This window comes from Mya arenaria, chromosome 12 (genome assembly GCF_026914265.1).
Source record: "Mya arenaria isolate MELC-2E11 chromosome 12, ASM2691426v1".
Taxonomy (NCBI): Eukaryota; Metazoa; Mollusca; class Bivalvia; order Myida; family Myidae; genus Mya; species Mya arenaria.
In genome coordinates, this window is record NC_069133.1 from 37,468,165 (window position 1) to 37,484,389 (window position 16,225).

Genomic DNA, 16,225 nt, shown 5'->3' on the forward strand with positions numbered 1-16,225 from the left:
AATACATTAAGTGCATTCATGATTATTTTTGAAGCACCCAACGATTTATTTACGCCTCAAGTTTTTTTCTACAGAGCTTCAGGAAAATCTGATAAACATCTTTTTAAAACTAGTGTTTCTATTGCAAATTTTACCAACCTCATCCAAGTTTTTACATCAATCTTCGACTATTAAACACAGTTTTACTAAGTCTTTCTCGATATTGGTAGTATACGTTGAATGTCAAATAATTGACTCCATTAAAGTTCTCATGTTCGGCAAGCTTTGCGACATCAACCGACAATTTTTAATTATAACCAATCTTAGAACATTATTTCAGACATTTACCTATATAAAATACTGTAAATATATTTACTCTCTTAACTTTGTACTTTGTACAGTAGTTGGTTTTACACAATATTGTCCAATTTATAAATGGTTCAACTTAAAAATGCACTCTCTCAGATAGATCGTTTTGACATCTTTATTTTTTGTTGTTTGTCTTTTAACGAGCCAATGTTTGGATAAACCAGTGATATAAGACTTCTGACAAAAGACCAGATCGCAAATTATTTATTTAATCATATTTACGTTCGAAAATTGATGTTTTATGGCTAAAAACGTTACAAACGCTTTAAGAAAAAATGATCTTTCGGCAATTGACCAGTCAATTGTCATCTGTTCTATTGTGAATTATCTAATATGAAGTCAGTGATGCCCTAATCAACAGATTCTGAGACATGAGAGTGTAGCCTTAAAGGAATGACATCCAATGAAATCGAGATTGTTATTATCCACTTTCTTTCGTTTGCACTCTCTGTCCCTGTATTTCTCCTACTCTCTCAATAAGTACCTGAAGTGTGTCACCAAGATTATTAATTACCTAAAAAATCCCACTTAAGGTTGAATGCAGGGTGGGGTATTATTACCACACACAAATAGTCGAGGGTTTGCCTAAATTTCAGATTTATGATATTTTATTTGACTTTATTTGTACTCCATGTTGAAGTATGTATTAAATTACAACCGAGTAATAATTATCTAAATTAAAAATGTAATTGAATACGTTTTATTGCATTTAAATCAATTTGATCCTAATTTTCGAATTATTCTGTTATTGAGTTTCTGTAATTATGTGTCTTTCGCAATGCTTAAACACGATCCAGGGTGTGAACTTTTTCCGTGAGCGTTTATAATATTTTGCAGATGAAAGGATCCAAGCAAGTTAAGTACACATTATAATCTGAACATTTTATCAATGTCAATTTTGTTATCTCATGATTTTTATTTGAAAATTATGTTGTATTCATATCTATTCATTTTAAAAGGGGCAAGTTTAATATATTGATAATACAAGTTAAGTTAAACATTACTTCTTTAATTTAGTAAATAGTTTTGATAACTAGCTAGTGACGGGCGAAAACGAAATTAAAGTCCTTGTTAACTAAGCATACCTTACATCATCTGAACAATTTCAGCAGATTTGCCTATTCAAAGATGCAAATTATTAAAAGTACCGAGTAGATGTGATATCAAAAACAATTTGCACGGCATATCCAACAATTATGTTTTTACTACATGTTTTTGTTTAAACAACTTCTGAAGATTCTAAGGTATTGCTTGTTACCTGTTTGGTGATCCACAACTCCGGAAAACAGTTTTAATGATACAATGAAATCTTCAGGCACAAGCCAAGTAATCGAAAATTATTTTTTTAAACCCTGTTCTCTATGAAAAGACCCAAATGACAATGAACTAGAGACCCAAACACATAAACACCACATACACAAATACAAACATCACAGACAAATCACAGACAGGCAGATCAAGTTTATTATTGTTACTGTCAAATTATGAAAATAAGATGTTCTTTTGGAGCATATGTTCTGTCTGTTGCTTCTTGATGGTTATCGTTATGTTATGAGTAATATTGCGATGATATGAACCCGTTTGTATACCAGTTTGTAGAGAAATTATTTGTTTTGTTTATCTTATTTATTAGGCTGTCTGTGAACCGTATGTTAATTTTGATTAATAGATATAACACTCCATCGGTAATTTGACAATGGATTTAAGAAGTAGTGAAGCAAATTGTATGTTTATGCATTGTACTGGGCCCAATTTCTCGAAACTTCTTAAGCTTAACAGGCTTAAGTAGCTTATTTCAATCAGTGGAAATACGTACTTAAATCGAATTTGGATGAAAGAAAAATGTGTTTTGTGGTAATCATAAAAATAATTCTTATCAAAAGTATAAATACTCTTTAAGAAGTTAATGTTACGCAAATTATTGAAAAACAAAAATAGTGAGCTTAGCTTAATCCTGTTGTAAGGGAAATCGAGAATTTGGGCCAGAAGATTGGCGTGAGACATTTGCGCTGTAAATTGACGAACGTTCTAAAAAGTATTGAATTATTTTTTGGTTTAATTTAAGTTATGAAAAAACGGCATTAAACCCACAGGTAGATTTATGCACATATTGTTTGATAGCATACACTTTTTTTGCTTTTCGTAAAATTAAACTTCATATTGTAGCAAAAAGCATATTCGATGTGAAGTCGGTTCTCCAACCATTACTCTGGTACATAGCAACCGCTAATATAACTGACAAAACGTGAAAGCTATGGAAACACGCAGACAATAAGAAAACATTTTGGAGCATCTTGATGTGTAAATTCCAAGTCTTCATGAATATTTGACGTAAAATTGACGTAAAACATCTGTATCTTCTAAAATGATAAATGCAAATACCTTGGCATCACACAATCTGGGATTTGTTCACAATATGATAAAGCGAACCCTATATGCCAAATTTGTTGATAACAACACTGCTGTAAGAGTGGTTGAATGATTTATATATTTGATTTGATTAATTGAGTCCTATAAACATAAATCACTTTACATTTGCCAATGGCATGTGATAAGTTGTATCATAACTTTCGCTTAGGATGCTGCCATGGGGCTTTGGCGATGTTGTACATACCCGGCCATTTTTTTATATATTCGTATCATTTTGAAAACTAATATATTTACTGGTCAGTTTGGGCAAAGTTTATTTGATTTTGGATGTAAAAAAGTTAACTTCAATTTTTGACTGTCTCTTACCTTACAATTCAAAATCTTGATTTTAGTGTTTGGTCGTACCTACGTTCGAAAGAGGGCCCGACATTTTTGTTCCTGAACAGCTTAATCGAACAATGGCTGCACTTTTCATACTTTTATGTTTTATGTCTGTATGTTTCAATTTAATTGTTTTTTTTAAAAAAAGGAATATGTCTTCGAAAATCTCCACAGGTACCACTTGTATGCATTTTGATTTCATAAAGAGCAAGTAATATTCCGACAAAAATGTACTTGTCTTTTAAATATTCCGTCTCAACAAGACCAATCATTACCGCACTGATAAAAAACTACAACGGACGTTTGAACTCTTTTTAATGTTTAATTTAGAATATTATTGACAATAAGGTTGATTTTAATGCATAATGTAGAAAATGATGGGCGATAATTTAGAATGTGATTAATTGTTCAAATAAATTCATTTTATATATATCAACACTCTTTGAATCATTTTAAGTTTAGTAATTTGGACTCTATTAAAATGATGTTACGTTTTAAAAAAATATATAAAATATAACTATAACACTAAATTAAACTTTCATACTTTACTTTGGATACATGGTCTTTTCTGGCTACAAGTTTTTTTGTTTACTGGGCCCGTCCCTGTAGTTTGCGTTGTGTGACAGTCAAATCCCGGCTCGAACTCCAAGGGACCGGAACAAGTACCTCGAGACTCGGGGAATACGAGCTAAGCGGAATGGCTCACCTTTAGTATAATGAAAAAGGTCCTTTATATCCAATTCGAACCAACGAGGAAATCTAATCAAGCGAGTTTGAGCCAAGGTTCAAGTTTCGACTGTTTCTAAAAAATAAAGGAAAATATACTGTTACGGCTTGAATACGTTATTTATGTGACCAAACTTGTGTTTATTTATGCATGCTTTGATAGAAGGGAGGCCATTATTTGCACTTCTGTATAATTAAACGATATTACTATATATATATCTTCAGAGGGCGCATAATTAAATACATGCATGCATGTATTTTGTAGTTACAGTTGAGGTAAAATGTTTTGAAATGTTTTCATCCACTATCAGTTGGAGTTAAGTGCAACTGTCTAGATTTTTTGCTTGTCATACGATTCCATACTTCCGGGTAAGTTCTTTGTGATTAATAAAATGGAAAGTATTGCAACTTTAGATAAGACCTCAAGGATTAGTTTTTGTACTCCAATATTTAAATCACACAAATAATTAAAAAAAAATTAACTTTAATATCTAATTTTTACATTCCAATATAAGAACTGAATATCTTAAACAGTGTAATATTGGTTCCTGCAAGTATCAATGTATTTTCAAATCGGATTGAACAAGGATTGCAAATACTGTGACTTGTATTAAACAATTTTATATGCTTTGCTATATAAAATGTAGACTCTTTACTGCTATACAGCATTTATTTTAACGTAAGAAATATATTCTATTTAATAAACGACACATTTGTAAAGTGAAAATGAACCAGTTTAAAAGTTTAAACGCTGCAATCAAAATATCTGCACGAAGCGCAATGTGACTTACTGTATGCATCTAGTGCAGGGATTCGTAAAGCAAAACGGATTTATTCAATGGAATACTGCATTCCTGTCAAGTTTTACAGCGTGAGCATTCAGACAAGGATGTTAAGTAATTTGCACAAACTTCATTCAATTACCGGAACTGATTTATTTCAATATTATTTAGCTTACCTGCGATTAATTTAATATCATTTTTAAAGCAAACGTATCTTTAAATGATGGTCAATGATACATGGATATCCGCTTTTGCCTGGTTCTGTTTTTGCTATGCTTACCTGGTGAAGGCTGTTCCAACTCGTGGCGAAATTTCTTCGAACTTAATTACAAAGTATAATCCAAAGTATTATCTACAAGCTGAAAAACAGATGAAAGAAGAAAAGAAGTATTTGAAGCGTCGACGAAAACTAAAACTGAGATGGGAATTCGACGTTGACGTAAGTGTTTCGAAACTGTTTAATCAAAGTTATGTACATGTCAAAAACGTCTGAATAATACGAGATATTATGTAACTATTATTTGTGTTGACGAAATATACATCAAAATAGTTTTCAACGATAAACGCACAATGTTGAGAATAATTAACCTAACTAACTACACTAAGATTGAGACGATACTTACAAATCGCTGTTTTTAAAAATAAAATAAATATTTTTTTTGCGATCGATTCAAGTGTAGAGAGATAGTGTATTTCATTATCTGAGTGAGTGTCTTGCAAATAATCGATCTCTAGGTGGTCTATGGACACATGTTTCGTAATTAACAATAAATATTACAATATTATATATTACTGTTCTTATGCATACAGAAGTTAACATGGGATTAAGTGATATTGATTGCCTTGAACGTGTTATACGTGTTTGGGTAAACCTATCAATTCAACGACATTATAAAAAATATAACACGCGTATCTAATAAAAACCTCAATCAAATCAGCGACTTAATGGAAATAGAGAACACGCTTATCTACTAATTTTGCACACGTTTTGATCTAATTGGGCCATAGTTTCTTAATCCACAACCTAGCAAAATACGCCGTTGAATGCAATCGTAACAACGCGGCCATTATCCAACAGATATGACGGAGCCTGCCGGAGACACACCCAAATTGTCACAAATATTTGTTTAATATAATGGACCTTCACCGTCGATCCGATTTCTATTCCTCTTGTTTTTGTGAACACTTGCTGGATGTTTAGGTTTCTCACTTGGAGTTTTGAAGAGGTGATAAACCTTCCTAAAGGTAGTGCAATGGCAAAGGTACATTTAAACATCTGAATATTAATTGGAAATGTCGGATAAAACAGTCGTTTGGTTTGGTTGTTTCTTTTTAACAAAAAAGTAAACGAGTTATGTATTGAAATTGCAAAAAAACGTTGGCAGATTTATTAACATCGCTTGTCAATATATAATCTCATGAAACATTCTTATTATCCAGGTTAACCACCTCTGCTTGAAGCAGCAACACTTGGTATTTTTCAAGTATACATTTAAAATATATAAAACTCCAATCAGTAAGTAATTAAAATATATACTGACAAATAAATAATTTGGCCTAACAACAGACAAATATACACAAAATGTTTTTTTGATATAAGATGAATGTTGCTTTTTCGTCCCCCCCCCCCCCCCCCCCCTCTAGAATTGAATTACGTCTCGTAGCAAAAAATAGCTTTAATGTTAAGTGAACTCTCAAATCGTTTTTAAAGAAAACGATATTCTGATATACGAGCGTTTAGCAACCGCTTACATAGCCGTCAATACTTGAACAGCTAGGAAAAACGCAGTTAATTACAGCTATTTGAGCATCCTTATGTGCAAAGACCTGGCCTTCGTCAGGAGAAACTGAACATGTGCTGCGAAAAAACTGTTGGTGTAATTATTACAAACTACATGCACTGATTAAAAGACACACTCTTTGAGTGATTTCAAAATATAACAAAGGAATGTATAGTCATCACATTGGTTAAATCTGTTCGGTTACTGGAGTCATTTTCTGACGTGTCTCTCTCTCTCTTCCCCCCCCCCTCTTTCTTTATCAAATGGGTTATTGATTAAAATAATGTAATAGACAATACAATGTCAGAGAAAAGCAATACTATGGTAGAAAGTAAATACTAATTATCAAAAAAGCCAGCTTCTTGCAGACGGAATCCACTTGGTTGGCAACGATCTGGCATCATCTGAAATTAAGCCTGACGTAAATTTAACGTAAAACATTGACCTATTCTACAACATTATAGATCTATACGTTGGCGGCAAGTCGAACAATCACACAGTATCAGGTATAATATATAATCGAATTATTATTGCCCTCCGATTCTGAGGAATGAAATGTATTTAATTGGTAAAAGTATTAAGTGCTTGCCTATTTTCCGTATCCCATTGATTATTCTCATGTCCTGTAAACATGCCAACCAGACAATTTCTATCGAAATGAAATTTGCTTGAGAAAACGTTTCGTTGCACTTGGTTAAATAATGCTTTTGGAACATCAATAACAACACAAATCGGTTCTAGAGGGCGTTGACAGTGTTGCACTTGCCGTTGCTGCCAATTACTTGTCCAATTAAATCGAAAAACTTTGATCATACTCTAACTTCCTCGCTTGTACAACCATGCACATGAACCAGCCCAAGTATTACCATGTCGGCTCAGAATGATGAGTGAACGGGATGAAATATACTATTTTCACGCATTCAATTTTAAACTGCATTTTCAAGATTTCATCAAAAAAGGGTGCTCTCTGATTCTTATGTCGTTGATGAATATCATTTTGCTTTTGTTTTAGAATGCAATATACACATGTAATTTAGCCAGTAACACACTGATTGTATTTTTACAACACCAACTACATTACTAAATTTGCTGTTTACCTAGATATTTGCTGAGCAGTTTTACAATGCTGTTATAAAAATTAGTAAATACGTTTGAAATTTATTTATTGTAATATGATTTTGATCATGGTTTCAAATAAAGCGGCCTTTCAATAAAAAATATATTATCAGTATTAAAGATAGCTTTTATGTATCACGGAGCCATATAAAAAGAAATATGTTTATGATACAATTTTATATATATGTATATGTTTGATACACTTGACATATGTATTTATATAATTTGTAGCTGAATAGACTTAGACCACATAGGTCGTGAAACTATTTTGCAAAAGAACGATTTGGATTCTGGAAGGGAGATCCTTCTGAAACAACACTTCCAACACCCCCAAGGAATATGTTTGCTTTTTTTGTTGTGAAATGAACATGAAAGAAACCCTAACGTAATAATCAATTTCTTCTAAGGCTTGATCATGTATCGAATAGCTATTTTGATGCGTGTTTGGTCTGTTTGTGGTGCTTGAACTTGTGTTGTGATGTATCTAGTTCATTTTCATTTGGGCCCTTGCCTAGTGCATCTTAACACGTAACTTTTGTTAGACCTCTTGGTTCGTCCCTGTAGATTTCAGTAAAGTAAAGTAATAATTGACGTATAAAGGGATTGGCACTGATGTTTTTGCAATTATATTTCGCTGATAATGCTTCGAGCGCATGCTTAATTTTGTCTATTAGTGGATCAATATTGCTAAATTAAGGTTTCTCGTTTCAATGAGAGAAATCTTACCATGCACGCCGGCATGTGTATGTACAGCTAAACAAGTCAAATCATTATTTGGAAGGGTATTGTTCTCGAGAAACGTTTATAAAGAAATCGGTTCATAAACTAACTGTAGCGATTTAAGTGTAACTGTCGCTATGTTATTCGCATGTTATACATTCAAAAATTTGCTTATGGAAAATTGCAAATAAATAAAAATATCAACATAATCCTGTTACATTGAGCATTCTAACATTTTATATTCCAATTTATAAACACATATTCAGTATACTGTATAACTGTTGGAAAAGAAAAATATCAACCTGTTAATATAAAATTGCAAAGGTTTTGCAAATACTGCGATGATTAATTAAGCTAAGCACATTTCAAATGTGTCTTTGAACAAGCCCTTCAATATTTAGATACAAAACAGTAAATCGTGCATAGTTTCCAAGCTCAGTTGAAAAATTATTTTAAGATATGTTGATGTTACATACCCTCGAAATACCTACTAATGATTATAAAAACACGTTGCGTGAATGCTTGTTTTTACATTTGACGTGCAGTTCTAATGTATTTCAGTCCATGCTCTTGCATTTAATTAAGTCATTATATTCTTTGCTAACGGAGTATATATTCCTGACTGTCAACATTTCAACATTGCTCATATATTACAAAACAGACCGAGCTGTTTTCTTCAGTCATTTAATCAACGAAACAATAGTAGAGCAAAACGCTGTTTGAGGGTCTTGAAGCTGCTATCACAGTATCTGCACAGTAGTTTTATGTTATATGTGTGAGGCTATTTTAGTCATAACGTATTTATTCAGTGAAATATTGTATTTGTGAATGAATTAATGAAATGGCCATTGTAGTAATAAGTACATTCATAGGGTGTTTTTGTTGGTAATGAACCAGTTTTGGTTTAACAGCGGTTTCACGAATTGTGTATGCATTAAAGTTTAAAAAAAAAATCAAAAAAGGTTTTATCGTTTGTCTTACGAACACCGAAACTGGTTTACCAAAATATCGAAACCCACTCAATTGGCGTTGCATATAAGAATAAGTGCATTCATAATACGAAAATAATATTCCAAAGCACATTGCATCGTAAACTACGATAGGTTTACATCAGTTGTGACCGTGTTGACCCATGTGAGAACCCCTTTAAAGTCACGTGATTCCTCATTCTGATCTTAAACTACGTTATGTTTACATCGGTTGTGATCCGTAGTCACTAATGAGAGAATCCCTATGATGACAAGTGATTTCTCACCCTGATTTTAACTACCTGATGATTTAATCGGTTGTGACCCGTGGTGACCCATGATGACCCATGTGAGAACCCCTTTGAAGTTACCCGATTCCTCACCCTGATCTTAAACTACGTTACGATCCGAGAGGTGAAAGTGGTAATGTTCTAAGCCGCATGAAATAACGAAGCGGAAAGAAAAAAGTGAAAAAGGAAAATACCTGTAAATGTTAAGCCTCTTCTCAAAACAATACCACTGGTTTTAACTGTAAAATTTAAATGCGCTTTTTCGATGCATCGAACTCAATGAATATTGATTGAATAACCCAGGCCTCTTTGTATCAAACATTTTTTAATGCAAATGAGGTAGCTTCGATTGAAGTCAATCAGGGTACTTTATCACATTTGTTACACCTGGTTATCTGAAACAAATGTTTTGCATTGAGATAAATCAAGTTTGACACTTGTTACGGCGATGATTTATTTAAACATTTGAATCAATGATGACAAAACTACAGTTCGCCGTACAACAGTTAGATTCTCTTCTTTTTGTACAATTAATGTAACACAAAAAATACAAAGACAAGCCCAATAGAAAATAATTAAAATCAAAACCCTGTTAAAAGACACAGGGCAATGATCAAAACGACACTGTCTGAACTACAATCACAATGGTATAAACTCCACATACACACGTCCGTCTGAACTACAATCACAATGGTATAAACTCCACATACACACGTCCGTCTGAACTGCAATCACAAACGTATAAACTCCACATACACACGTCTGTCTGAACTACAATCACAATGGTATAAACTCCACATACACATGTCCGCCTGAACTACAATCACAAACGAATAAACTCCACATACACACGTCTGTCTGAACTACAATCACAATGGTATAAACTCCACATACACACGTCCGCCTGAACTACAATCACAAACGAATAAACTCCACATACACACGTCCGTCTGAACTACAATCACAAACGAATAAAAACCACATACACACGTCCGTCTGAACTACAATCACAAACTAATAAAAAAACACATACACACGTCCGTCTGAACTACAATCACAAACGAATAAAAACCACATACACACGTCCGTCTGAACTACAATCACAAACTAATAAAAAAACACATACACACGTCCGTCTGAACTACAATCACACACGTATAAACTCCACATGCACACGTCCAACAACCACAAACATTCCACACGCACATCACAATATTTTTACCTGTAATTGATGGGATTACCACGTTGGATGGGTCGGTGAAAATCTAGTCCATCGATACACGAGTCTATTTGGGGACAAAACAAAATTAACGTATATGGTCGTACTCTCACACTTGGCCCTACAAAAAATAATCATTATGTACAATTCAAAAGATAAGCTTCATCAGAGTATTTACATGAACGTATACCAACTTAAACTATAATACAAACGTTAACCATTTGTAACTGTATGCAATAAAGTTATCCCATTTAGATTTATAAATGGTTTCCAGAAAAATGACATAAATAAGTCTGCCATTTGAAACAGCTAACGTTTATATTTCAAATTCTACTTTTTTGATTAATTAATATCTATTTCCATATATACTTCAGACGAGGACGTTTTATTATTGAGCATAATGATAGAAAATTCAATATAGAAAAAGTAGAATTAGGCAGTATATCTGATGCATATGTAAAATTATTACAATTTGGACAGAATCGAGAAGAAAATGTACATTCTTAGTCTGAATATAACAAACTGTTCAAATAATATAGAGCAGATTTAGAAATTTACCATCAGTATGAACTTCTTCATGTAGTATATTTTCCTCAATAAATTATCTACAAGTGCAACGTCTTTAATCACACATTTATGAAAATGGCGAAAAAGTATTTAAATTGATTGTTTGGATCACCATTGTAATTAGATGAAGTAACGTATCATTGAATCACTAAATTGTATTATTATGACAATTTTTTTACAGACTATTATTAATTGTTCATTTTTTATATAAACTCATAAACAATGCCGCACATCCTAACTTTTCAGTACAATGTGCCAACTTTCTTGAGTTATTGTTAATTAACAGCGTATATGATGGTATTGGCTTATCAGTTGAAGCTTAACAAAGAACGGTTCGTGACATTATAAAATGTAGTCGGGCGTGTGCTGCAGAATTTATTCCCAAGATAGTTGATCGTCGGGCGTGTCCTGCATACATTATGCCATCATTTTTCAGAACCACATTAAAGACCACAATGGTGTTAAACAGGATTTGAGTAAATAATGCTTAGTTAAATATTCCAGGATAGTGATATGTATACTGAATTACAAAGCACTGTGCAAATTGTTAAAAGTACGAAAGTAATTTTGAAACCTGCTTAAATGAACTACGCAACATTTGCGTTATCAGTTTATTTATATATATAAAACGTTCTTTATCATAATCTAATACCATTGATTGAACAAGTGTTAGCATATAAATATGAAGTGGCGTTTAAATTACTTAGTGTTGTAATCGATAAACAAAAAATATACCGTCAAAATTATTAGACTTAAGCAATTTCCGAAACAAACAAGAGTATAAATTTATAAAGATATTATGTTTTTTTTCATGTTTACGATACTTTGATATGATCTAGGTTTACGAACGTTATATCTTCCTAAATGTACACAGAGGAAGCAATAAAATGTACAAACATAAAAATATATCCATGTACAAAATGATATAAGTTTCAAATATATATATATATATATATCAATATATCACGATGGGCCATCTCTTTTTGCCTTAAAGTACGGTCGCATAATTTAAATGTTTGTATAAACAGAAACATATATCATTTAAACTGGACGTTTCACAGACAATTAATACACAGGTACAAAAAATAATGAAAATAATGCTTAATCAATTCTTCCAGATGTTTGTTTTGATAGGATGATTAAAACAGACTTGTGCAAGTTTAGGAGAACATCATTGATATTCATTATACAGAAAGCGTGTCTTGGCAGCATTTGGATTCATTTATATAATTATAACGCTATACGAATTTGTTTCAATTTATTTCAGAAAAAAAACAATATGCACATGCCAATATTTCACAGTATTTGCAAACACATTTAATGCAGTCCTGATAATATTTATTTTTTAAGCACACACCACTTTTATTCAAGCCTCCAGTTTTCTTCTAACGAGCTTTGATAAGCGTTAACGAATAACTTTGTCAATCCATCATGTGTATCGAAGAAACTTCCCACACTTATCCAAGAATACAAAGTATTTACAGTAAACATCTGCAATTGAGCTCCTTCTTCTTGCATCAGTTTGACTTGGTTGTTCACAAATGGCACTCTCTTTCAATTCCTCCTGCTTGTGTTGGTTCACCTCAGGGTGGAATTGAATGGAATCCATCAAGGTCGTAAAGACTGGCAAGGCATGTGGTCTCGGTTTTTAATGGTCATGAAATATGAAGTCCTTCATTTTGTGAAATGATAGAAATAAAGTTATATTATATCAAACGACAAACTACGAATTAATTAAGAAACGTGGTGTTTGGAAACGACATGAACCACAGCTATAATCATTTCGAGTGATATTCAGTATGCTATGGAGTTATCGCCTTACAGGTTATTTTTACCTATTACTCTTGCCTCATCCACTTGACACAGTTCAAAGCCAATGCTTCCAAAGACAAATAATTTCCAGATATTTATTTTTCTCTTGACAAACATTAAAATCCTTTAACGATATAATGGTACCCGTGCCCAAAGCATGTTTATCGGTATCGGTTTTTAGACAACTTTTGATAATTACCAATACCACAAGATTTGTATTGTAGATCATTGATTTTATGAAATCTTGTTGAATTTACCTTATTAATTTGTACTGTTGAATAGGGTGTTGTATTTACAGAAAACTTTTGATAATAACCATTCATACAAATTGTATTGCAGTCAATTGCCCCTAAATAACCCTGCTATTATAAAAAAAATCTTACCATTGTACTATTGAAGAGTTTTACAAAGTATTGTACTGGATATAGATGCAAATTCATGGAAAATAGTAAAACTTAAAGGTATGTCTTTCAATGAAATAAAGATTTATTGACCGTTTTTTCCACTCTTTTTCGTTTTGTCCACCATTTTTCTGCATTTCTCTTACTCTCTCAATATTGAGTACCTGTAGCGTGTCACCAAGATTATTAATTACGCTGAAATCCACCTAGAGTGGGAAACAGGGAGGTGTATTAATACCACACACAATAGTCCAGGGTTTGCCTAAATTTCTGGTTCATTATATTTTATTGGACTTTATTTGTACTTCATGTTAAAGATGGGATCGAATTTCAACTGAGTCCTAATTAACTGAATTTAATCTGTTATTGAATACGTTTATTTTAAATCAATTTGATCCTACTTTTGGAATCATTTTGTAATTGAGTGTATTTAATTGCGTATCTCTCACAATGCTAAATGCGATTGAGAGCGTGATTTTTTCCGTAAGAGATTCTAATGTGATCAAATGAAAGCTTCAGTTAATTTAAGTAGTTTTATACTGAATATTTAAGTACCGTCAATTATTTGTTCTTATGATTTGCTATGAAATATGTCAAACTTGGTAATGTTGGAAGATTATGTAGTATGAATGGTTGTCAATGTTCAAAATATTGATAATTAAGAACTAATAATATATTCTAATTCGTTTTCAATTAATAAGTAAATGTATGTGCATAGTGTAGAAAATAGGCGTTAGACATCTGGAAATATCATTGACGTCATATGAAGTTCGATGAAATATTGAAGTGTTCTTTTGTTTTATTTTAGTTATAAAGGTGTGTTACCAATCAAAATCTGACACATACATGCAATAATTTGTAAGAACAGCAGATATAATTATATACATGTTTTGTAGCCTAGTCTTTCTCTCTTTTCATAGAAATGAACTACATCTTAAAGCAAAAAATAATGTTAAGTGAGTTATATATTTGACAATATTTGAAAGCTAAAGAAAGACGCAGACGATAAGAAAGGCTTAAAGAGTACAAGTTCCTAGCCTTCGTATGAATCAAATTAAAAATTAGCATGTTGTAATATGAAGGATTAACGTAAAATTTGCCCAACCATTAACATCTTCTATGACAACGAAGGTCAATGCTTTGGCACCAAACGCTTGTTCACAATGATAAAATGAACCCTTTATGCCAAATACAGTGATTACAAACACCTGTAAGAGTGGTTGAATGCTATCTGTATTTTATTAAATAATCTCTTGTTCTGTAAGCTTGGCAACACTACCAGGAGCTCTACTTTTGCATGTATCAAATGACAAGTGGAACTTTCTATCGTGACTGCCTTTTACGCTAGTGCTAAGGGCGTGGCGATTGTTGTACATACCCGGCCATCTTTTATAACGCACGTATCGTATGATCCCACTTTCGAATCAAAACTACTAAGTAGATTGAGTAGCTACAATCATCCCATCAAAAACTACCTGACGTTGAAATTTCACAGTCACCAATTGTTCAATATGCACAAAAACATGACCAATAATTACCTTTATTTTTTTTGACCGGCGATAAAGTTATTATGGCCGATAGAGCTAATGGGTTGATATGTTTACTGTTAATGTTTGGGCTTGTCCCTGTAGTTTTCATTGCATTATTACATTACTTGTAATTGTTAGACACAGTACAATAAAGGACTGTACCAACAATAACTTACAGCTGCACTCTCACAGATTATTTTTCTTGGGATGAGCAAATTTTTGCGTAAATATCTGCAAACCAGTGATAAAAGATTGCTGACGAAAGATCAGAACGCAGATTTTCATATTTCCGTTCCAAAATTAATATTTTATGGCTAAATCCGTTACTAACGGTTTAAGAAAAATGCATAAAACATCATTTTTTGAACTTAAATATAAAATTCTGCAATCTACTGTTTTGTCAGCAGTCTTTTATGACTGGTTTACATGAATTTTCGCATAAATTGGCTCGTTCCAAGACAAAAAATATATAAAAAATGTCAAAACGGTAAAACTGAGAGTGCAGCTTGAATGTTGGTGGATAAAAACGTATTCAAAACGTATTCAAAACACCAAAATAATTATTTACTTATCGGAACAGCATTTAAACTAGACAAAGTGATGGTGGGGCAGTTGGTCTCGTATTATATTTGTCTAAAATCTCCCTGGTTCGATCTCTTAAATCGCAGTCAATGCATGAGCTCACAAACGTTAAAAAGAAATGTCTTATATGGAAACATGATCTTTGTAAATGTTGTCAAGTGCTCGGCGTGTCCTGTAGTATCCGCTATAGTATTATAAACAGGAACAATATACTTAGATGGCTTGAAGGAGTTATTTAAATGTCCAAATGTAGTTCATAGTCTAATATGGTAGAAACACCATTCTGCAAACACCTGCTGTATTATTACACAATATGTTTGTACGACTTCAAGAATCAATTAATTGTATATGCATGAGTCTCATATATTTAGTGTTGAAATATGATGTTTTGAAAAGGTTCATTCACTCATTGTTGTGATATGAGTGCAACTAGATGGAGAATAGAATTTGAAACAATTTAATTAATTCTTTGCGATTTATAACAATAAGTAATGCCACTTTGAACATGACATTAAGGCTTAATTTTTACATTCCAATAAATAAATTGTTCGACTCATACAGAGTCATATTGGTTACTGCATAATATCAATATATCTTCATAGCAGATTGAACAAGGATTGCAAATACTGTGAT

At 32.4% G+C, this 16,225-nt stretch overlaps 1 protein-coding gene across 1 annotated transcript in view; it reads left to right on the plus strand.

The window, feature by feature from the left end:
- Positions 1–4,630: 4,630 nt before the first annotated feature.
- The window catches only part of LOC128211857 (interstitial collagenase-like), a 103,120-nt gene continuing 91,525 nt past the window's right edge, over positions 4,631–16,225 (plus strand). Inside the window, exon 1 of the mRNA XM_052916957.1 lies at positions 4,631–5,046. Coding sequence (XP_052772917.1) covers positions 4,828–5,046 — 219 coding nt within the window. The 5' untranslated portion in view covers positions 4,631–4,827. The remainder of the gene's footprint in view (positions 5,047–16,225) is intronic.